The sequence below is a fragment of the Penicillium subrubescens genome (assembly GCF_028828155.1).
Source record: "Penicillium subrubescens strain IBT 31985 chromosome Unknown utg000002l_segment0_segment0, whole genome shotgun sequence".
NCBI classification, from domain to species: domain Eukaryota; kingdom Fungi; phylum Ascomycota; class Eurotiomycetes; order Eurotiales; family Aspergillaceae; genus Penicillium; species Penicillium subrubescens.
Genome location: NW_026643152.1, coordinates 3435175 through 3458185, shown reverse-complemented (window position 1 = coordinate 3458185; position 23011 = coordinate 3435175). Strand labels below are relative to the sequence as shown.

The 23011-nt window shown below is 51.6% G+C and overlaps 6 protein-coding genes across 6 annotated transcripts; 3 read left to right on the top strand and 3 right to left on the bottom strand.

Moving 5' to 3' along the window:
- Positions 1 to 76: 76 nt before the first annotated feature.
- N7473_002622 (uncharacterized protein) lies at positions 77 to 9813 on the top strand (the record flags this gene model as incomplete). The annotated part of the gene is made up of 2 exons (XM_057148562.1): positions 77 to 132; positions 273 to 9813. The coding sequence occupies 2 exons, from the start codon at positions 77 to 79 to the stop codon at positions 9811 to 9813; spliced, it is 9597 nt and encodes a 3198-aa protein (XP_057012216.1).
- Positions 9814 to 10940: 1127 nt separating this feature from the next.
- N7473_002621 (elongation factor 2) lies at positions 10941 to 13831 on the top strand (the record flags this gene model as incomplete). Its single annotated transcript, XM_057148561.1, has 5 exons — positions 10941 to 10948; positions 11024 to 11039; positions 11170 to 11227; positions 11311 to 13742; positions 13814 to 13831. The coding sequence occupies 5 exons, from the start codon at positions 10941 to 10943 to the stop codon at positions 13829 to 13831; spliced, it is 2532 nt and encodes an 843-aa protein (XP_057012215.1).
- Positions 13832 to 14663: 832 nt separating this feature from the next.
- On the top strand, positions 14664 to 16956 carry N7473_002620 (CCCH zinc finger and RRM domain protein; the record flags this gene model as incomplete). The annotated part of the gene is made up of 4 exons (XM_057148560.1): positions 14664 to 14728; positions 14806 to 14924; positions 14981 to 16569; positions 16630 to 16956. The coding sequence occupies 4 exons, from the start codon at positions 14664 to 14666 to the stop codon at positions 16954 to 16956; spliced, it is 2100 nt and encodes a 699-aa protein (XP_057012214.1).
- A 185-nt stretch (positions 16957 to 17141) lies between these two features.
- Positions 17142 to 17830, bottom strand: N7473_002619 (putative lactoylglutathione lyase (Glo1); the record flags this gene model as incomplete). The annotated part of the gene is made up of 2 exons (XM_057148559.1): positions 17142 to 17180; positions 17237 to 17830. The coding sequence occupies 2 exons, from the start codon at positions 17828 to 17830 to the stop codon at positions 17142 to 17144; spliced, it is 633 nt and encodes a 210-aa protein (XP_057012213.1).
- Positions 17831 to 18891: 1061 nt separating this feature from the next.
- On the bottom strand, positions 18892 to 19985 carry N7473_002618 (O-methyltransferase). Its single transcript, XM_057148558.1, has 2 exons — positions 19335 to 19985; positions 18892 to 19277 (listed from the first exon to the last, which is right to left on the bottom strand). Exons 1-2 carry the CDS (start codon positions 19816 to 19818, stop codon positions 19078 to 19080), a joined length of 684 nt encoding a protein of 227 aa, XP_057012212.1. The 5' UTR covers positions 19819 to 19985; the 3' UTR covers positions 18892 to 19077.
- A 179-nt stretch (positions 19986 to 20164) lies between these two features.
- N7473_002617 (transcription factor domain-containing protein) lies at positions 20165 to 22544 on the bottom strand (the record flags this gene model as incomplete). Its single annotated transcript, XM_057148557.1, has 3 exons — positions 20165 to 22292; positions 22355 to 22409; positions 22463 to 22544. The coding sequence occupies 3 exons, from the start codon at positions 22542 to 22544 to the stop codon at positions 20165 to 20167; spliced, it is 2265 nt and encodes a 754-aa protein (XP_057012211.1).
- Positions 22545 to 23011: the final 467 nt, after the last annotated feature.

Sequence of the window (23011 nt, the reverse complement as noted above, 5' to 3'; positions counted from 1 at the left end):
ACCTTGGACTCGTCGATCGCGAGTCGCTCTGTCTCGCTGAGACCATGCTCACGCCGTTTGGCGATTTCTTGGAGAAATGGCCAGCACCAGCTTGACGGCCTCCTACCTGACGCCCGATCCAAGCTTCAATTGGTTCGTCGGTACTGCGATTGTTTGTGAAAGCTCATAAAGCTAATATCCCTAGGTTTTTTCTCCTGGAGCTCATAGTATCCTTAATTCTGCAAGTGCCTTCAACATCAGCCGCCATTGATCGTTGCTAATAAAAGGAACAGTGCTCTGTTTTTTCTTTTCTACTTCAACCGGCTGTTTGCGACCCTCCTTTCCTATGCGATCCGAGCTTACACCTGGCACTACTACCGCGTTTATGTCGATATCAAGGCGCTGCAAATATCCCTATTGGGAGGCAGAATATTTTTCAAGGGAATTCGGTATCATGGAGTGAACGAGACAATCTTCGTCCACGGAGGATTCATAACATGGCGGTATTGGAAGCGCACAGTCGAGCGGACGGACCTTTCACATGCGGAACACAAGAGCAACGGTTCAAATGCCCCCGAAAACGACCTGAGCGAAGCCTTTCCTGGTGACCCTTCGGACGAGAGAATTGGAGAACAAGGCGGTGTCAAGAAAACGATTGAGCTACCATGTCGGATCTCAATCACAGCCTATGGCCTTGAGTGGTTCATATACAACCGGACCCCAGCATATGACAGTATCCTCGCAGGCTTTGGCTACAAAGACGGTAATTTACGCGAAGACGACGGTTCCTTTCTGTCTCCACCAGAGGCTCAATCGGAGCCCCGGGGTACCGATAGTACATCAAGTATCAGGCCTGGGGATGCAGCGAAATCGACATCCGACAACCTGTCCGAGCACAGCATGGGTGAAGGGCAGAATCTGAACCCTCGGAAGACAGAGATTCGCGACTCGGAACTGTCCGAGCCCGTGTCTAATCTGCTGCAGCTGCTCCCAGTCAAACTGGATTGCAGAAAAGGAGCCATTGTTATGGGTAATGAAAACACACGATCTGTTCTCACCACAACATTTGACAGTGCAGAGGGTACAATCGCCGCATGCAATGCAGGTCCACTGGACCTATATCGGCAACTCTTTTCCTTCAAGTTCGACCACCCGGTAATCCAAATGCGACCAAATCCAGATTTCAAACAAAGCCAAATCACGACTGCAAAGATCCTTGGTGCGGTCAAAGAGGAAACTTCATCTTCAGAGCGTAAGCGGTATCCTTTCAGCTACAAGTTGCAGAAACGCAAGATATGGCACAGCGTCCGTGAGCTGGTCCCGTATTTCCAGACGTCCGTTGAGTCATTCCACGCCAGCATCAGGCAAAATGAAAATATGCCACGAAGTCAGGCTGAGTTTCCAGACGTTCGATGGGTCGGCCTTTCTCGATATCTGGACGAAGAGAATGACGATGATCACGAACAATGGAACTCGGTTGAGTATGGTCGATTCTCCACGATCCTCGACAGTCCTCGCTTGCATTTGGTCTATTTCTGGGATATCCCGGGGCGCGTTGGCCCTGATGTCCCGAGACTTGCGCACTCAGACCAGCATACGAACACAAATATCAACCAGGCTCTTCCGCCGGAATGGGGGATTGATCTAAAGATTGACGGAGGTGACATCAACTATGGACCTTGGGCGGATAGGGAACGCGTCGGCTTACAAAATGTCTTCTTTCCGAATTTTTATCGAAGCTCTGAACCTGCTGAACACTTGGCACCGGGGGTCTTGCGACAAAGCACGGTCTTCAGGTTGCGAGTGGAAATCAATAAGGAGCTCACTCTCCGCATTCCGACCCGAGAGCCGTCCAAGGATTGGATTTGGAAGGGCCGAGCAGACGCCATTCGAGGAGCCTCAAAGGCCAAAAAGCAAGCCGAGAGTAGGAAGCGCCGGCCAAAAGAGGGCGAGAAGGGACACATTGGCCCTGACATTCGCCCTTTTGGATGGCTTTCTCTCCGTGTTGGCCCTGATTCTACCGTCAATTATACTATGGATATGGTTGCTTCGAGCGTCGGGTTTTGCAACGAGCTCTCACTGGATCTTCGAGAGTCGAAAATGTCATCCAGTGTGAATCATGGGCTGCTATGGCAGTGTCCTCGTCATCTGGTAACTTGTGACTTGTCCAACCCTCTCATTTGGAACAATCTCCGATCGTGGCAGTTTAACGTCAAGAGCCAAGATATGGAGTTATTCCTCCTGCGGGATCACATCTTCCTTTTGACAGATCTCGTCAGTGATTGGGCATCGGGGCCTCCGTCTGATTACCATACGTTCGTGCCTTTCATCTACAACATTGATCTTACTTTCTCAAACCTTCAGCTTTTTATCAATGTGAACGACCGTAACATCATCAGCAACCCTTCCGATTTGGAGGACAATCGATTCATTGTCATCAAGGGCAGGAATTTGACGTCAAACGTCATGATACCTCTGAACAAATACCAGCCAGAGCAAAATGCAGTCGAATTCAAGGTCAATCTCGAGGATGGAGGCGTGGATTACCTCATCCCTCTGTGGGACACACTACACGCTTTCCTGCCTGGGAAGTCTATGGCAACACTGGAAAGCCTTTTCATCGACGGATCCTACAACTATTTCTCCGCCACGTCACCAGAGCTGATAGATACATTGGCTCTGAACATTGACGGTGTGTCACCACGGCTTTATCTCTATGGCTTCTTAATAAAGAGCTTCATGGCAGTTCGAGAGAACTATTTCGGCGACGAGATGCACTTCAAGACCCTGGAGGAATATCAAGAACTTGCCTATGCCGACGCGCAGCCTTCAAATCCTACGGGAATCAACCCTAACAGGAAGTCGAACGATATGGACGTTTTGGTCCATGTCACCGTTGATCGTCCATGTGCTTTGCTGCCTGAAAGCATTTATGACAATTCAAGATGCTCTCGCATCTGTGCTGCATCGCTCGAGGTTGACCTGAGGTTCACGAACTACTACATGGACATGCAACTTTCAATCAGTCCGCTTAAGCTGGATTTGCAATCTCCTCGGCCTGATGGCTCCTCTGTCATATCTAGCACCCAGCTGTTCATCGATGGCATTTCAGCTTATGGTCATCGTCTTTTTGGACTGCCTCCCGCGGAGCCGACTTATGTTTGCAACTGGGACTTTGATGTTGGTAAAGTTTTGGGCGAATGCTCTACAGAGTTCCTTGCGTGCCTGGCGTCTGGTCTTGAAAGCTTCGACTTTTCATTTGACAATGAAGAGAATGCGCTACACCCACTTTTCCCGCCGATCCTCTTTGATGTCACCTTTCTGAGAGCCAACATTGCCTCGATTCACATCTCTGTTCTTCTTGACGAAATCGCTGTTATTCTAGATTCTCAACCCTTGTCAATCAGATTCAATGATTGGGCAAACTCGAAATTTTCGAAACGATTGAGCTTGACGGCCCCCGGCATTACCCTTGCTGCGGTGGATCGTCAATCGGTCCCCCTGTCTCTTCGGATGACCGACAAAAAAATATCTCCGCTGGGTCTAATTGAAATGGCAATTGGGCTTAAGATGGCCCTTCGTAGGCGAGATATTGCGGAGAGCCGACGCTTGCAACAAGAACACATCAAGGTTCAAGATCAGCGAACCCACCGGGCTCAATGGCTTCTGTTTGATTGGGAAGAAATCGCTCCAACCTCATCACTTCCGCACGGGGATGATACGATCTCGCCCCCTACGATGCCAATACCATCTATGCCCGAGCCCATAAACGGAAGACATAGATCGGCGACTGCCTCTTATCGCGGGTTCTCGGGAACACATGCAGCCGCAAGTTCCAGGAGCTTCTTGGTACATTCCGAGAGATCAAGCCTCCGAAGTCTCAAATCTTCCCCTAAGAACCTGTCTCGATCTTCATCTAGATCCGAGCCGAAAGGAAGACCCGTTCCAACTCCTCGGGATGCAAGCTGGTCCACTGTGCAATTGAGCAAGGCTAAGGACAGTCCATATTCCCCAACGGCTATTCGAGATGCCAATCCTTGGATCATACCTCATTTTTCCTATTGGAAGCTTTCCTTGGATAGAACAGAGCTACCATCGTCGATCAACGGGGAGAACACGCGCGACAGGGATACTGACACCGGGGCAAACAGCAAATCAATGTTTCTGACATTTGAGGATGACCAAACCACGTATACCAATCTTGCTGTCAATCTTCCCCTGGGCATTAGAGGTTTCTGCACCCCTAAATTTATTCACAGCGTGGCTTTGTTGATGGATGGAATGGAACCGAAACGTCCAATCCAAATCATTGATTCCCTCCAGAAAGATGTGATTTCCGATATTGTTGGATATGACAAGGCGATGTCCCAGCCAAAGAAGTCAACAGCTATCGCCGTTCGAGTTCCGACAATTCAGTTGCGCCTCGTTGATGTATCGGGTTGTCCAGACCAGAGACAGGTTGAGTTTCGTGATGAGTACACAATCTCAGTGGACAACCTTCGGGCCGAGTTTCAAAAACGAGTCGAGCGACACAAAGGAGATCTTTTGGAAGGCGTCAAGCAGGGCATTACCATCCACGCAGCGGCCGATCGTTTTTGGGTTTCAGTTGAGGGTAGCCGAACTGATTCATTCGAGGAAAAGGCCAGGTTTAATTGTAGCCTGGGCGATATGAATTTCTGGCTTGTATCCGAGCCGAATATTCGGTCTCATCTTCAGATGCGACATTTCAATATTGTCACATCCGCAAAGTCTGTCGAACGCTTGGCTTTCCTTGTTCGTCGAGCTATAACCATGTTTGACTCCGTGGCATCGGCTTTCCAACACAATTCGGTTTCCAGCAAACAACGTATGCGGTTCCTCATTCACTTCTTGACAAAGTCGGCTGGCGATATCCCGGATCCCAATTTCCTGACACGCATGTCGAATGTCCTGCGTATCGCTTCCAGTCACCTGCGTCAGCATGATTCATGGAAGATCATTTCTCGCATTCGCAACATCTACCAGAATTTGCCAGTGAATCGCCAGCGTGAGCTAGACAGAAAATGTCAAGGCGATAAGTTTTCTTTACCACCTGATGCCAAGTCAACAGTATTGAGAGGTTTCGATCAATGGCGAGCCTGGGACCTTGCTCATGTCGATAAAAGTTATGTGATGCGCAAGATTTGGTCAAGCCCCGAACCACAAGCTGTGAATTCGGAGCCTTTCATGTCTTTGTCATGTACTGTGAAAACGCTTCGAGTTTCCTTGGATCCAGGCCCAAGAGAAAGCGATTTCATCGTTGAGGATCTCTCGGCTGTCGCATCGCTTATTCCTCACAAGGCGACTCAAGGAGGCGAGACCAAGCACAAGAAGGTCGCCACGCTGCAATTGTACTCTTCTTCCGCTGCTCTCCGCTTGAGATGGGAGGTCGTGGACCTTGTCGAGGGTGTGATAAAGGTTATGTCACCTATGACGTTGGAATCATCACCTAAGCCATCTGTTCCTGCCCCTGCAGAGCAGAAGCTAACTGAAATTCAAATCATTTTCGGGACGGACTTCGGATCTGTCACACTCGACGCCATTAACTTGAAGTTGGCCCTAGTCTCTAGAGCTCTTCGTGGATCTGTCATTCATACCTCACAGGGCACGAAGAATACAAGAAACGAGGCCCTTGCCCTGCTTTTTAGTGCGGAAGCTTGCTCGTCAGAGCTTCTCAGCCAATCCAGAACTCTGATGCTGTCGAGGATCGCTGATCCATACTTGTACCTCTCGCTGATCTCTGATGAGAATGAACTCGAGCGCAAGCATGAATGGAAGGTTGCGGGCTCTTGCCGGAAGCTTCGGTATGAGATGAAGGAGGATCCGGTCAGCCTGGCCCACACTGCTGATCGTCTGATCGAAGACGAAATTCGGTACATCCGACGGCTGGTGGACAATGTCAAACTTCCAAAGTCCCAGCCTCATCTAGCCACGGTATCTAAGAAACCCACGCATAACAAGATTAACGTGGCCATGTTCCTGGAAGATTACCGGCTCAGCTTCAGTCTTCTACCTTCTTTGACCTATCTGATATCCGGCGAAGTCGCCCGAATGTCCGTCTTGCCCACTGAAACATCCAAGATCGAGGTAGATTTCGATAATAAGAAGAATCTGCATATTTTCACGTCGGGCGAAGGCGACCGATCCCGGAATCTTTCAACTTTGGAAATGCCTCCTGCCAATGGCCGAATCCTTGCAAATGTCTTCTCGGAGCGGAAAGAAGTGGAAGTTGACATGACAATTGAGCTGATCCGCGTAGAAGCTAGTTCTGTACGCAGCCTTCTCGGTGTTCTGACCGGACCAGATGTTTCCCATCTCATTTCAGACCTGAAGCAGAATGTGAACGTGCTTCAGTCTCATCTTGAAGATACCCTTTCGCTACAGAGTTCGAAGCCCGAACCCGAACCAGTCACTCAGGATTCGGTGATTCTGTACAAATCTCGACTCACAGTTGCTGGGTTTGAAATACACGCACTTGCACCCGGTCTGAACAGCAACAAATATTCTGCAGAAATGATCTTCAGCCTCGGAATGATGCAGATGCGTCTTCAGAATGGTCTCGACCGCGGCTACGCCATGGAGTATCCCGAGTTTAGTGTTGATGCCTCTCAAATCAATTTTGAGTTATGCCGGCGAGAAAATTCAAAGAGCAAGCCCTATGGTGGCATCTCAGCTGCCATCAAGCTCCAAGGGACGTCCACAGTTCGAGAAAATGGAGAGGTCATGCGAGCGTACCATCTTACCAGCGACAAGTTGGACCTCGAATTGTTCGCTGAGACGGCCGCACTGGTGGTTGACATTGCCATCTACACGCAAGAACGCATCAAGACTTTGGATCTATCTCACGAAGTCGAACGCCTGCGCAGACTTCGACATCGCAACCAGCACCATAACAGACCGAGAACTCCCCTCGAGGCGCCAGAGATTCATGTGAACGATAATGATCCTGCGCAGGCTTTCTTGAATGCCTTTTACTCATTGGAGTTCCGAGATATCCAAGCAGCATGGAATATGTCGACGGCGTTGTCCGGCGGGTCTTCTGGCCGGCAGCCGGAGGACTTAGTATTCTCCATAAAGCAGGTCGAGCTGTCCAACAAGAAGAAGAATGCGGCCAAGCTCCGGATTGAAAATATGCAGCTTCAGATGGTACCATTCCGCGCAGATAGAAGGAAACGTTCCCTCAATTCTGCTCTCATGCCGGAATTGGTTTTCAATGTCGCTTACTACTCCAATGGAAAAGAATTGTGGCTTGCTTTCCAAGCGGCCGGAAAATCACTTGATATCCGCGCAACATCCGAATTCATCATTCCGGCTAACATGATACGGAACTCCATTGGATCTGCCAGCGAGGCCTTACGAGAGGGCAAGGCTGCTTGGGCCACGAAACCGTCTCCGGACAACACCGACAAGGACAGCAATCTATTTGGTAATAGGCGCCTTCGATCGATTCTCGTTGACGTGGATTTCGCTGGTGCCACTGTCTCGCTACAGGGGAAGCAGAGCCATGATTCTCAGACTTTGTTGACTGCCACGTTGAAGGGCAGCAGACTTTCGGAGTCAAAGTATGGTCAATATGTGCAAGGAGATTCGGCAACGACGGCTACTCTCCGAGCACCAGGCGTGGCCCTGAAGGTTCAATTCGAAGACAACGGCACTGACGATCCGGTACTGAACGCGGAATTGAAGGTTGATCCATCTACCAACGTTCTGTACCCAACTCTTGTTCCCTTGGTCAAGCAGATGAGCGCTACGGTGAAAGAGATTATGGGTGAACAACAACAAACTCAGCAAGGCCACCCACGACGGGCATCTGCGGCAGCAAAATTGCAACCGCAGAAGTTGATGCAAGAGACTCCCTTTGGCGCTCCAGATCCGAACTCCATCCTGGGACGGTGCAAGGTGAATGTTGGGTTGCTGTTTTGTAAACAAGAATTCAGTTTGAGCTGCCAGCCGATCGCTAGGGTAGCTGCTACCGCGCAATTTGAGAGTGTTTACGTGACTGTCAATACGGTGCAGTCGACAGAGCAGGGTCGTTTCCTTGCTCTGTCCCTGGCATTCAACGGCCTTGAGGCTTCGGTTAAGCATGTTTACTCCAACGAGTCTACGGCAAGCTTCGAAGTTCGGTCAATGGTTCTGTCTCTCATGAATAGCAAACATCTTGGCCGAATGAGTGGAATGTCAGCAATCCTGCGGGTGAGCCCCATGAAAGTCTCCTTGAATGCAAAGCAGCTCCAGGATTCTCTACTGTTTCGAGAAATCTGGCTTCCATCGGACGATGATGAACCCGGCGCCGAGTCTCCACCCCCACAGCCAGAGCAGCCCGAAGCCCAAACCTACATCGTGCAGCGATACCAGCAGGTGGCATCCACATCCGCGTTCCCTTGGAATACTACCATCGCTGTCGAAAAGCTGGAGATTGCGCTCGACTTAGGGTCCACCCTGGGCAAAGCCCAATTTGCGATTGATAATGTCTGGGTTTCCTCTAACAAGACATCGGATCGCGAACAGAGCATGTGTATCAATTTCGACTCTGTTGGTATTGAGTGTAAGGGCCGCATGGCTGGAATCGTTGAATTAAACTCCTTCAAGGTCCGCACTTCCATCAAATGGCCCGAGGAGACGGCTGGCCACACGCCTCTTATCCAGGCCTCGATCGCTCTCCAGCATCTGCAGGCCAAGGTGTCGTTTGACTACCAGCCTTTCTTAGTCGCTCATGTTGCCGAGTTCGATTTCCTCATGTATAACGTGCGCGATGCCCCCGGCAAAGGAGGCGAGCGACTTTTCAGTATCCTCGAGGGTGATCAGGTTCAGGTGTTCTGCACATCTCTGACTGCGTCCCAGACCCTGGCGCTATTCCAGGCTTGGCAGCGTCTGGTGCAAGACAAGCAATCGGCCTACGAGGCATCTTTGCGGGAGGTGGAACGGTATCTGCGGCGCAAATCTACCGCACTCCCTGGCCGGATAGAGGCTCGCAGCAAGGAATTAGCCAAGAAAGACGAGGAGCCGGAACGTGCACCTGGCTCTCTTCACACCGGGGTGGTGGTCAATATCCGGCATGTCAACCTCGGAGCCTTCCCCAGCTCGTTCTTCGACAATCAGATCTTCAAGGTTGAGGCTTACGATGCCCAAGCCCGATTTGGTGTGTCACTTGAATCCAACAAGATTCACAGCGCACTCGGTCTCACCCTTGGTCAACTACGCGTAGCTCTCTCTGGAATCAGCCGCCCGCCGTCCGCCCACCTGGACGAGCTTTCTGTCGAAGAAATCGCCCAACGTGCCGCCGCCTCTCGGGGTGGCACCATTCTCAAGGTGCCGCGACTGGTGGCCGGCATGGAAACCTGGCAGGTGCCCGGGACGCGACAGATTGACTACATCTTCCACAGCACATTCGAAGGCAAGGTGGACGTGGGTTGGAACTACTCGCGCATCAGCTTCATCCGCGATATGTGGGAGACCCATTCACGGGCATTGGCCTCCCGACTCGGCAAGCCTTTACCCCCGTCAGCAGTCCGAATCACCGGTGGACCCGGGAGCGGCGGTGGCCAAGGAGAAGGAGGTGGCGCGGGTGCCGAGCAGCAGGACAAGATTACGGCAGTGGTGAATGTGCCGCAAAGCAAGTACACCTACACGGCATTGGAGCCGCCAGTGATTGAAACGCCACAACTGCGGGACATGGGTGAAGCAACACCGCCACTGGAATGGATAGGGTTGCAACGTGATAAGCTGCCCAATGTCACACATCAGATCATCATCGTGACTCTGTTGGAGATTGCAAAGGAGGTCGAGGATGCGTATGGGACTATTCTGGGGACTTGAAGAAATGGAGAGTCAGGAGAGAGTATGTACATAAGCAGTATGCATTCTTGGAGTTGGAATTTTTGAGGTGTATAGGAGCATTCGTTGACACAGGGTCATAATTCATTGGGAGGACTCTTGTACATTGCCTTTTGAATATTACAATTTTCCCTTTTTTTTTTTCAAAATATTTACTTCTGCCCAATCATCCATATTAGGTTATGGGTAAATTCACCTAATTGCGAGAGGTCAACCCAACACAACTACGATCATCATTATCATAAAGTGGTTCCATGCCCAAGAGGCGGTGCCGGGCAGTTAACGTTAGTTAACTTAGTATGTATTATTAATCCACCACTTGCCCCGCGCGGGCGGTGAGAGGCGGGGCTGGTAAATGAAACGTTTTACATACAGTAGTAGTGGTACTAGTAACATAGTACTGCCCATAGTTAGTAGTGGTGGTGTAGTAAGAAGGTTTTCTCTCCTCCGTACTCGAATCAGATGCGGCCCATAGGGTGTGTGGCAAGCTGGTTAGCTGGTCAGCTCCTTGCTATGAGCTCTGCAAGCTTTCTCCGGAGAACCACGGATATGGTCGGAATGACTCAAGAGCTAAGCAGTTTGTGGTGATTTCAAATCCACGAACCTTTTTATATCTAGCAATTATAACTTCTTATACCTTCGTCCCATACTCTCTACGGAGCGATACACATGGGGAGGAGGCAAAGAATCAGTCGGAGACGAGAAGAGGAGGGATTGGTAATCATACAGTATGTAAGGATGCTAGTGTACCCAATGCACTAAAAGTAGTCTGGTAAGCAACTGTATTGGGACGGGAATGGACTGGTGATAAAAAAACGCACACAAAATCCCAGCGAGCGGGGCAGAGCGAAAAAAGTCCCCACTTTTTCGTCTCTTTTTTTCTCTCCCACTTTTCCCTCCCCTCTTCTACCCTTTCCTCCCTCTCTCTTCTTTCCCCTCTCCCCATCCCTCTTTCTCCTCCTGGAGCAGTTTACACTCAGTATCTTTGATCTTCATCGGGCTTGTCCGTGAAAGATCATCTGTGTGTTTTCTTGCTTCTTTTATTCCCCTTTCAACAAAAAAACTCAACCCCGCCTCTAGGGCTTATCTGAGGAAAAAAAACCGTCAAGATGGTTAAGTAAGTTGAACTGCCTCATCGAAGGTCATCCTCGAATCCACCAAAAACATGCAACTAACAATATGTTCTGTACAGCTTCACCATTGAGGAGGTCCGTATCCTGATATTCCTGCCCTCAGATGGCTGCCGGCAGGGTCAAGGAGAGAGGGGTTTCCCCTCCTCCCGTCTCCAGCGGCTTGCACCACACCAGTCTGAAAATGATATACTAACACCACATCCAGATCCGGTCTCTGATGGACCGACCGGCCAACATCCGTAACATGTCCGTCATTGCTCACGGTATGTATTCCTGCCTGATAAACCTGATTTGATAAAAGTTTTTTGGGGGGTGCGATAGGGACTGACCAGTTTCTTCCCTCCAGTCGATCACGGAAAGTCCACCCTCTCCGACTCCCTTGTCCAGCGTGCCGGTATTATCTCCGCCGCCAAGGCCGGTGAGACCCGTTTCATGGACACCCGTCCCGATGAGCAGGACCGTTGCATTACCATCAAGTCCACTGCCATCTCCCTGTACGCCAAGTTCCCCGACCCCGAGGATCTTAAGGAGATCCCCCAGAAGGTCGACGGTTCTGAGTTCCTGATCAACCTGATCGATTCCCCCGGTCACGTTGATTTCTCTTCTGAGGTCACTGCCGCTCTCCGTGTCACTGACGGTGCCCTGGTCGTCGTCGACTGTGTCTCCGGTGTCTGTGTCCAGACCGAGACTGTCCTGCGTCAGGCCCTGACCGAGCGTATCAAGCCCGTTCTTTGCATCAACAAGGTCGACCGTGCCCTGCTTGAGCTCCAGGTTTCCAAGGAGGATCTGTACCAGTCCTTCTCCCGTACCATTGAGTCCGTCAACGTCATCATCTCCACCTACTTCGACAAGGCTCTTGGTGATGTCCAGGTCTACCCCGACCGCGGTACCATCGCTTTCGGTTCCGGTCTCCACGGCTGGTGCTTCACTGTCCGCCAGTTCGCCGTCAAGTACGCCAAGAAGTTCGGTGTTGACCGCAAGAAGATGCTTGAGCGTCTGTGGGGCGACAACTACTTCAACCCCAAGACCAAGAAGTGGACCAAGACTGGTGATGCTGATGGCAAGCCCCTTGAGCGTGCCTTCAACCAGTTCATCTTGGACCCCATCTTCAAGGTCTTCGCCGCTGTCAACAACGACAAGAAGGATGAGCTCTCCGTTCTCCTCGAGAAGCTCGAGATCAAGCTCACTACTGAGGAGAAGGACTTCCAGGGCAAGGCCCTCCTCAAGGTCGTCATGCGCAAGTTCCTGCCCGCTGCTGACGCTCTCCTCGAGATGATCTGTATCCACCTGCCTTCCCCCGTCACTGCCCAGAAGTACCGTGCCGAGACTCTGTACGAGGGTCCCGCTGACGACAAGGCCTGCATTGGTATCCGTGACTGTGACCCCACTGCTCCCCTCATGCTGTACGTCTCCAAGATGGTTCCCACCTCCGACAAGGGTCGTTTCTATGCCTTCGGTCGTGTCTACGCCGGTACCGTCAAGTCCGGTATCAAGGTCCGCATCCAGGGCCCCAACTACACCCCTGGCAAGAAGGAGGACCTGTACATCAAGGCCATCCAGCGTACCATTCTCATGATGGGTCGCTTCGTCGAGCCCATTGAGGATGTCCCCGCCGGTAACATTGTCGGTCTGGTCGGTATCGATCAGTTCCTGCTCAAGTCCGGTACCCTGACCACCGATGAGACCGCCCACAACCTCAAGGTCATGAAGTTCTCCGTCTCCCCCGTTGTGCAGCGCTCCGTCGAGGTCAAGAACGCCCAGGATCTGCCCAAGCTTGTCGAGGGTCTCAAGCGTCTGTCCAAGTCCGATCCTTGCGTTCTGACCATGATCAACGAGTCCGGTGAGCACGTCGTTGCCGGTGCTGGTGAGCTCCACCTCGAGATTTGCTTGAAGGATCTTGAGGAGGACCACGCCGGTGTTCCCCTCCGCATTTCCGACCCCGTCGTCTCCTACCGTGAGACCGTCACCGGAAAGTCCAGCATGACCGCTCTGTCCAAGTCCCCCAACAAGCACAACCGTCTTTACATGACTGCTGAGCCCATTGAGGAGGAGGTCGCTCTCGCCATCGAGGCCGGCAAGATCAGCCCCCGTGACGATTTCAAGGCCCGTGCCCGTGTCCTTGCTGACGAGTACGGCTGGGATGTCACCGATGCCCGTAAGATTTGGTGCTTCGGTCCCGACACCACCGGTGCCAACCTGCTGGTTGACCAGACCAAGGCCGTTCAGTACCTGAACGAAATCAAGGATTCCGTTGTCTCCGGTTTCCAGTGGGCCACCCGTGAGGGTCCCGTCGCTGAGGAGCCCCTCCGCGCCGTCCGCTTCAACATCCTCGATGTTACCCTGCACGCTGATGCTATCCACCGTGGTGGTGGTCAGCTCATCCCCACTGCTCGTCGTGTCCTGTACGCCGCTGCCATGCTTGCCGACCCCGGTCTCCTCGAGCCCATCTTCAACGTCGAGATCCAGGTCCCCGAGCAGGCCATGGGTGGTATCTACGGTGTCCTTACCCGCCGTCGTGGTCACGTCTACTCCGAGGAGCAGCGCCCTGGTACTCCTCTGTTCAACATCAAGGCTTACCTCCCCGTCAACGAGTCCTTCGGTTTCCCCGCCGATCTGCGCTCCGCCACCGGTGGTCAGGCCTTCCCCCAGTCCGTCTTCGACCACTGGGCTATCCTTCCCGGCGGTTCTCCCCTCGACGCCACCACCAAGCCCGGTCAGGTCGTCCAGGAGATGCGCAAGCGCAAGGGTCTCAAGGACACTGTTCCCGGCTACGAGAACGTGAGTGTCCCTTTTAAGATTTATTACCTCTGCGATTACCATAACACATTTACTAATATATCTTCTCGTAGTACTACGACAAGCTGTAAAAATGCTCATGACCGACCAGTATGCGTCTGGCAGTCACGCGTGGAATCTTTTTTTATGAAATTGATGAATGCAATACAACTTCCCCGGTTCAACTAAAAATTTCATCCCCACTTCGATGTGGGCTTGCTTCACAGCCACTGTCGTCTCTAGAAAGTGCGGAGCGCCGAGGGATGTCTCGGGCACCTCGGTAACTGCCCGTTTGCTTTTGTCTCCATAGCTGTCTCTTTTCTTTTTTTTTTTGTTTTCTTGTTCTGATGAGTTTCCTTGTATGTGTTTTTGCCGTGTCTAGTTTTACCTTTTGGGCATGAAAATCAATATGGTATACTAGGCACAAGCAATGTCCACTGCTGCGTAGTTTCTATCGGCATCTGAGTAGATAATGTAAATCAGCCTACAGTACTAGTTCGATTTTTATACTTCACAATGGTCATGACTCGATCCTTGAGCTTGATTTCAAGCTGCCAAGCTGCATTGTCTCCAACGTCCGTGCGCTCCGATTTTGCACCTTAGATGATCACGTGACTGCATCGCGCGCCTTCGCGTTCTTTCAGTCAATAACTCTACGCTTTCAATATCCATGCTCCTATCCACTTCTCAGAATGGGGTTAGTCGATTAATCCTTTGTTGCCAGTCTATTACTTTCTCGGATTTATCCCATCATTGTCTCCCGCATTTCTTCACACCTAATCGTGACCGTCGTCAGACCGTGTCGAAGACGCTTTTCTAGCTTGTCGTACACCCACCCTTCCTGCCCAGTGACGCTGCGCTTCAATCCTCGAAAGAACTCCTGTCAAGCAGGTTTCCAGAGGCTGTTGAGTTCCATCCGCCGCAATGCATTTCAGCGACGAGGAGGCGGAGAATGTGAAGACTTGGGTCGTTAAGAGGCTTGAAGACATGTAAGTCCAGCTCGCGCAGATGGGTCACATTTACTCTACTTGAAGACACGACTAACCTTATTTCCTTTGCTTCACAGTTCAGACGCCGATTCCGATGTCCTAGCAGACTACGTGCTCGCGCTTATCAGGTCGGATGCGCCAGATGACGAAATCAAACAGACCTCTGTCGAGAACCTGGAAGATTTCCTGAGAGAAAGTGCGCTTGACACTTTTTGTTGTACTCTGCTTGTTCTTCCCTCTGACACAAAACAGATACCCAACCATTCGTGGACGAGCTTTTCACCCAATTCGGCCCCAAGCCAGCTGCTCCAGTGACAGCTCCTCCGCTCCAGCCTGCCCAGCCCATCCCTCAGGCGCACTCTGGCTTCGATGCCTCCGCCGCTCCCAGGAACGATTTCTACAACCGAAAACGGACTTACAACGAGGGATTCCAGGGCGAGGAAGATGCAGGGACCGGAGTGCCGCAGAACCGTGCGTTTAAGACTCCACGCCGTGGCCGCGGTGGTGCCCGTGGGGATTGGTCGGGACATGGCGCGCAGCAGTATCCGCAGGGCCAGCATGGCGGTTTCCCCAATCCTATGATGCAAGGCTTCCCTCAGTTCGACCCGAATGACCCGATGGCAGCGGCCATGATGATGCAGGGTATGCAGGGTATGGGCTTCCCGCAGATGCCCGGCATGCCTATGCCTGGGATGCCTGGAATGCCCGGGGCTCCTGGTCAGCCTGGTGCTGGTCAGATGGGCTCGATCAATCAGCGCTGCCCATTCTACGATACGCAGGGTATTTGCTATCTAGGTGCTACATGTCCTTACCAGCATGGCGAGGCTGGGTCCCAGAATGAGTATGACCCGAAGGCTGCATCGGCTGGTGCGCATAGAGGAGATGGTGGTCCCTCCCGTGGTGACCGCGGCCGTGGCCGTGGACGCGGCGGGCCCAATGCACGAGGACGGGGCGGCCGGTCCGACTTCTCGTCAGCAGGGCCTAACGATGATCAATCCGTCACAACGATTGTGGTCGAGCAAATTCCTGAGGATAAGCTGTCCGAGGAGGCGGTGCGTGAGTTCTTCTCGCAATTTGGCAATATTGTTGAGGTGACCCTGCAGCCCTACAAGAAGCTAGCGCTGGTGAAGTTCGAGACTTTTGCCGAGGCCAAGCAAGCCTGGTCAAGCCCGAAGGTGATCTTCGATAACCGCTTTGTCAAGGTTTACTGGCACAAGCCCAAGCGGGACGAGAAGAATGGCGATTCGCAGCACGAGACTCCTGCGTTCAACCAAGAAGAGTTTGAGAAACAGCAGGCAGAAGCGCAAAGGGCACACGAAGAAAGGACTAAGAAGCGTCAAGAAGCTGAAGAGGCCAAACAGGCCCTTGAACGTCAGCGCGATGAACTTTTGAAGAAGCACCAAGAAGAGAAGGCGCGTCTGCTACAGCGTATCGGTGTCGGGGCCTCCGATGAGATGGTTATTAGCACAGATGATGCCAATGACAAGTCTGGCGAGATGGGTGCTCCTTCTGATGAGAATGTGAGCGACGAGACTAAGAAACTGCGTGCTCAGCTAGCCGCTCTCGAGGCGGAAGCAAAGACTCTCGGCATTGACCCTGCCAACGCCGACTCCGCTCGTGGCGGGTACCGTGGGCGTGGTGGTTACCGCGGCCGTGGCACATACCGTGGACGTGGAGGGTATGATCCTTCATTTCGTGGTGGATATCGCGGCCGAGGTAGTTTCACCCCTCGTGGTCGCGGTGGAGGTGTGCTTCGATTGGATAACCGGCCCAGGAGAGTCGCTGTCTCGGGCATCGAGATTGGTTCTGATAACGACGAGGCCCTGCGGCAGCACCTGATTGTAGGTTCTCTCTCTATTCATGTCTGGAAAGAGACAAATGGCTAACTTTTCACTTTCTAGGGCATTGGCGAGTACGAGTCCGTCGAACCCAACCCCGACCAGGCTGGCTCGGTGATTGTGGCTTTCAAGGAGCGCTATCAAGCGGAGAAGTTCATGTTCAGCCGTTGGAACGCTCCCTCCGCAGGTGAGGTCCAGAAATCCTGGGTGCCTAACCCGCCCATCACAATCACGCCCACTGCGACGCCGATAGAGAAGAACGGCCTTGGTGATTATGATCAGGATATGTCCATGGACACCACGCCGGCACCTCACACGACAGCACCGGGGAACATGCCTCAACGTGAGATGGACTACGATGTTGCTGAGGATGACAGCTGGGGTGCTTAGTCAAGATATTTCATTTTCAAACCTCATGTACTATCAGACTGGGTTATGTCTAGGGCTCATATTTCGAAACTATGTTGTTTCTTCGGGCGGGATGCATGGCCTATTCCCCGTTGCCCTTTTCTTACTATCTATTTCATGGATATCATTACCGTTCTGGTGATTACGTAGCTGAGGATCTGCGTAAGTTAAATATCCTGAGGGATCAGCTCTACCGAGTACCCGTCCTGTTTCAATATATGTCAGCAAGCAACTCATCACCAGCAACCAGCATCTAACTCACCGGATCCGCCACCATAGCAAACTTCTCAAAGAACCAAGCATAATTCTCATGAATCTCACCCTCCCCGACCCCCCTTTCCTCTTCCCACTCCGACAACGGAATATCCCCCCTCTCACAAACCCCCAAATCCTTCAAAATCCTCACCCCATCCCCCCTCAACCTCTCCACCGCAGCCCTTACATCTGGCACCGTAAATCCCAAATGCGCAAACCCCAAATAAGGCGGGACATTCCCCGTCGACACCTCCTCCGTACCATGAACATGATAAAGCTCCAGTAATCCACTCGTCCGCGTCATAACAGGGATCTCACTCTTTTTCTTAGCCCACGCATCTAGATCCTCGCCGGGCGGTGGGTGGCCGAGGTAGTAGATTGTGAAGGGCCCGGCGTTCATGGTGAAGATGACGCGCATACCGAGGAGGTCGACATAGAAGTGTAGTGAGCGGGAGGGATCTTTGATTCGGATTGCGAGGTGGTTTAGGCGGTAGTTTTGGGTGGAGGGGGTTGGGGGTGGGTTGAAGGTTGGTGTTGGGCCGCCGGGGGAGAAGTGGCCTTCTTTGTTTTGGGGGGTTGTTGGGAAGGAGTTGGATGTCATTTTTGAGGGGGTCGATTGTATGTAGATGTGTATATGGTTGATTGGAAACGAAGAGGTAGGTATTTGGTATCAGATGAGGGGAAATGGGGGAAATGGAGGAGAGCGGCTGTAACTCCGCTGTGGGGTTGGATGTTGATGGATACTATCCTCTGCTTCTGCTTGCCATACTGCATCAACAATGAGGGACCGAAAGAAGTACTAAACTCCTGTTAATCCATTTATTTGGGATGAATTGAATAAAAGACATTGTGGAAGAGACTAGCAAGAATCATTGGCTGCAGCTATAGACTGACGAGTCTAACGGGTACCCTCCATTGCAAGCAAGATGTCACGATGCCTGAAGGCAAACTCGGCAGATAATAATGAATGCGTCCTTCAAAGATAGAACAGATTTCTTGATCTGGCCACATAATGACTGCAGAGTCTGAACTTCTATAAAAGACACCGACTCGGGGTGAATGCCAAACCTATATCCGTAGTAGCATCTTTGCATCATTGATTGGAGGTGCATGAAGTGGAAATGATGCCTTCTGAAGTTTTTTTCCACATCCCCAAACAAAGGAATGTGTAACGGGGGATCGTCCAAATTGAATTGCCGTCGACAAGGGCGGGTCCATTGTGGCCCTGTATAGCCGATATCTTGCCAGTGATGGAGTTCTAGGCAATTCCAACACGGAATGTTATGAGGGGTATCGTGGGATAGCCTCGCGAGGATTTTATATCGAGCTCCAAAGCTGAAAACCCCTTTGGGGAACCAGTTGTATTGAGCTAGGTGCATTTCTTCCTCGCTATAGGTGGATTCTTCCCACTCGATAGTGATGTATCGAGTGGGTTGGTGATCGGGTCTTTCGTCGACGTAAGCTTTTAGCTTATGAATGGAAAGAACGAGACATGCACGATCGGAAACTTTGTCCAAGTGTTCCAGGATTTCGAGTAGGAGTTCAAGAGGAAGGTGGGTCAATCTTATGGGCATTTGCGTGGTTTGCGCCATCCTGTTGACTTGGTGTGCAAAACAACTCTTCGAACACAGCTTCAAATGAATAAGGAAATAATACACGATCAAATTCTCAAATTTTAGCGACTATTCCTCGAATGGTCTGTGTACTAGACTTATAATTGATATGAGTATCAAATTGGGCCTCGGGCTGGATCCATGGAAATCTAACCGAGTACCACGGTTAAGTCTGCGCTTGGTTTTACGCCCAGTTCATTTACTTGATAACAAACTTATAGGATGCCATTACCTCCTACTGATAGATAATCATATCAAGGCCTCCTTCATAGGGAAGGGTCACTCGACGGAAGAGACTACCGGGAGCATCCACATACGCAAACAACTCTTCATACTTGTCAGCAGCCTTGACCGTATTATCAGCCATAATAACAGCTCCAGGACGAAGACATGGCTGTACAAGCTTCAGCGCTGGAAGAGCGAGCGGTGCCCAGACTGATGAATGTTAGTCAATAACTTCAACCTAAACAGGAATAACTCAGTTGCACTCACTATCCAGCAAGAGGAAATCCACAACACCCAGGTCCCTCGTCAAAGTCTCCCGCAAATCGCCAATACGCAAATCGATAATCCCCTCAATCTCGACCCCAGCACGCTCCCAGTTCTTCAGTGCCTCGCTAGCCTTAGACGGTTCCTTTTCCGTCGCAATAACCCTCCCTCTCGCCGTCGCAGAAGCATTTCGCTTCGTATTCTCCGCAACCGCCAGAGCAAGGTAAATAGTACTCACACCGAAGCTTGTCCCAGCCTCGACGACCGTCTTCGCATTGATACTCCGCAGAATATGGTAGACCAGCTCGCACTTGTCCTGATCGAGGGCGATGAACTTGTCACGCATGAGGTCATCAAAGGCATCACTGCGTTGATCGGGTAGCGAGTACCAGTCCACGGTTGCCTCTTGGGTGAGGGACTGAGAGTGCAGAGTCTTGAGGAACTCGAGAAGATGGGGGGATGCGTCGAGTGGGGTTGGGGGTGCCATGGCTGAGGATCAAAGTTTGGATGTGGAAGTGGGACGGATCAGATAAGATTATGAGGTCTTGGTGATAGATTAAGGCTGATGGGAGATATTAAGGGTTAATAGTTCTGGTACTTGGCTTGTTATTCAGGGGACAAGTGAGTCATATATACGAGAATACGGCAAGCATGGGGTGATGGCTGCCGAGGTCGGCAGTGGTACAGCCGTGTGAACGTCATATTCAGGTATACGTGCCTATTTTGACGGATCTCTTAATTGCTTAGAGCGTAATTGTGGCTTCTCTATGCATATTATGACTAGTTTATTATCATTGTATACTGCTCCCGGACTCATCCCAGCTATTCCCCGGTTACGTCTGCTCCTCCAACAAATCGGCATAACTATTCAAACTCCGCCCAATCAAGCTAACCATCTCCCAAATATAGTCAGCAGTGAAAAGGCGCGCCCAGAGGCGGGTCACCGCCGCACTGAGTCTAGTGTTAGTTGCCAGCAGCCACTCGCGCGAGACACCATGCTGCACCTCCATCACCATCTCCAGCACAAAGTCCCGCAAGCGGGTCTCCTGCTCCGTCAGCCCGGGGTTTGGGTTTTGAACCGTCACCGCCTCTAGCCATTTAGCCAGTAATACGGCGCATTCTAGTGAGCATAGGGCGTGCTGGTTCGACCACAGTGCCACCTGCGAATGGGCGACGAATCCAATGCCCAGTTTGACTGGGGTGGAAAGGGCGTGGGCGCAGTGGAGTGCTGCGCGGGTCAGACGATCCCCACGTTGGACGCGGAGATTGTCTTTAAGGCTTGTGGCTATCTGGACAGGGTCCCAGGTTTGCAGTTGCCTAGCTGACCCACAGTCTGCGTTGAGCCGGATGTATGCCAGCCGAACGAGCGCGGCTGATGTAAAAGAGACCGGGCCGTGTGGGCTCATTGGGTCAATAGATGATTCTTGGTTGCGCTCCCAGCATTGGCACCACCGTTCCAAAGCTTGTTCAATGGAGACCAGCTCCGGAGTTGATGCGATTGACGAGCCCTGGCGGTAACCGCGGGAGAGGGCGAGACGGCCTGCTTTGGTCATCACCCAGATGTCTTGCAGTAACGCGTGAATGAGCACATACCCCCCGAGCGAGGAGAAACGCTCCATGCCGCTGTTGGGAGTGAATAGTGCAGAAAGTGCATCCTGAAGATTCGGTTCCCCGGGGCTTTGGGTACGTGCGACTTGCCAGATATCAGCCCGGGGAGCTTGCCACTCCTTCTCCGTGCAGGGCAGATCCAGGGAAAGCTCTTCGGTGAGGATGACAGGGGGAATATCAAAGACGATGGTGTGTATATTAAAGAAACAGCAGACAATTAACTTTGTGCGCTTGACACACTCGCGACGAATCCAACTCGTCCAAGTCCCGTCATACTCGGGGAGACGGTTGATTCCATCTTTTCGTAGGAGTGTAGCCATGTGACTTCTAATTGATAATGATTCATGATAGGGTGGATTATTGATAAACCACGATGAAACAGATATCAACATTAGCAGGGCTTGCAGCAGTTCCAGTGTGTCTTGGTCATTGGCAACATTCACAGAAGGCATTGTACCACAAAGAAACACTCGCCGGAATCGTTCGAGTGTGACTGGTTTAGCAATCTGATAGAGACGCATGCTTGTGTCTGGTTCCCGAGAATACCTCGCACCTAATGCTGCCATGGCTAGAAACAGTGGTAGTGACATTGCATCAACGTCTAATGTCGGCTTGTGGACGATCGGGTAGTGATCGTGAAATCCCATCAGATACCCTGTCAAACAGCGAGACAAGGCATGTCTTGAGGGTAATGATGGATCTGGTACGACATTGGCATAATCTGCCAATGATGCAAGAGCCTTATCCCGACATTGCGCAGTGACTGGAACGAATCCTGTCGGCTGTCGCGCCTTCGGGGTAGTTTGATAGCCCTCTGGCTGAAGAGATGGCAATTGAGCCCCATGCCGTGGTAGAACAGAGCTAGAGGGAGTCGATGTGGTTTCGGAGGGTTGACCTCTCTCCGAGGACTGATCATAGTCTGTGACTGGGGAATACGTCAAGGGCGGAAAGAGAGGCAGGGGCTGGAATGCCGGTGAAAATGGGTGACTCGGTAGAGGTACGCTATCCAGAAATGACGTGAAATCATTTCCCTCATAGGATCCTGTGAAGCCACCGAGGGAGTATCCAAACTCTGGACCCGGGAGAGGAGTTGGGGGCGCTGCTGATGGGGTTTCGGGATTTGCAAGTCGCGTGCCCATCATTGGCGTGCGATGCACTGACAGGCCCTCTACGAATTGCGGACTAGTGCCCAACAGCGTTCGGCGATCCGTTTGCGCATGATCAGCGACGACAGATGCCAGGGTGTCTAGCCCATCCATGGTGGTACGAGCAGGGGAAGGTGTCTGTGTTTGATTACTAGCGGGACTACCCCCAGGCTGATGAGAAAGCCGTTCATGACGGGCCAAAAGGTCTCTTAATCAAATGTTAGGATCTGCTGAGCTTAGAGTCCACGGGTTTCGTTCATATCAACGTACTTGCGAGTGAATGCCTTGGGGCATTGGACACAGACATAGGGCTTCTCTTTGGTATCTGATAGAGATTAGGTGGCGAACTTGATAGCCAGTGGGGCGAACGTTTCTTACGGGATCGGTCATGACGCTGCAGGTGCTCGAGACGGGCAAAAGCCCGGGGGCATCGCTGGCAGTGATAGGGCTTGGTGCTCATGGCTCATAGCTCATGGCGCATGGCTTCCACGGGGTGACGTTCCCCTCTCTCTCAGACGTGGAGGTAGAGAGAGCAGTCGGGGAGGGCAGTTCCAACTCCGAACGAGGTTGTATGTGATGCCGACCGGCTCGTGACCGGCACAGAGTCCGAACAATAATTGGCATGTCGAAATGGAATTTTTTTCTCATGGAGTAGATCTTCATTATTCAGTTAGACTCTGATTTCTTTCCTAGTTTATGTCTATGATTCATTCAACCTCGGATCTCTCTGTTCTCCTGGGCATTCCCATTTGGAAAATGGCCCCGATATGTCTCCAATTTGGAGATTTTAGAAAAAGTGGAGAATCTCTTCCCCAAATTGGCCATTCTGACTAATTCATCACTTTGGAGAAGTTCTACTCATTCCTGTTCTTGTCTTCGGAAGGCGTACCGGCATTGGCATTGGCTTGATGATAATCCGGGTAAAAG

Excerpts from the sequence above, each read along its gene's own strand:
- N7473_002618 (XM_057148558.1), bottom strand. The coding sequence starts at position 19,818 with ATGGCACCCCCAACCCCACTCGACGCATCCCCCCATCTTCTCGAGTTC. Across the intron at positions 19,278-19,334 it reads GGATTTCCTCTTGCTGGATA|TCTGGGCACCGCTCGCTCTT; the intron begins GTGAGTGCAACT and ends AACATTCATCAG.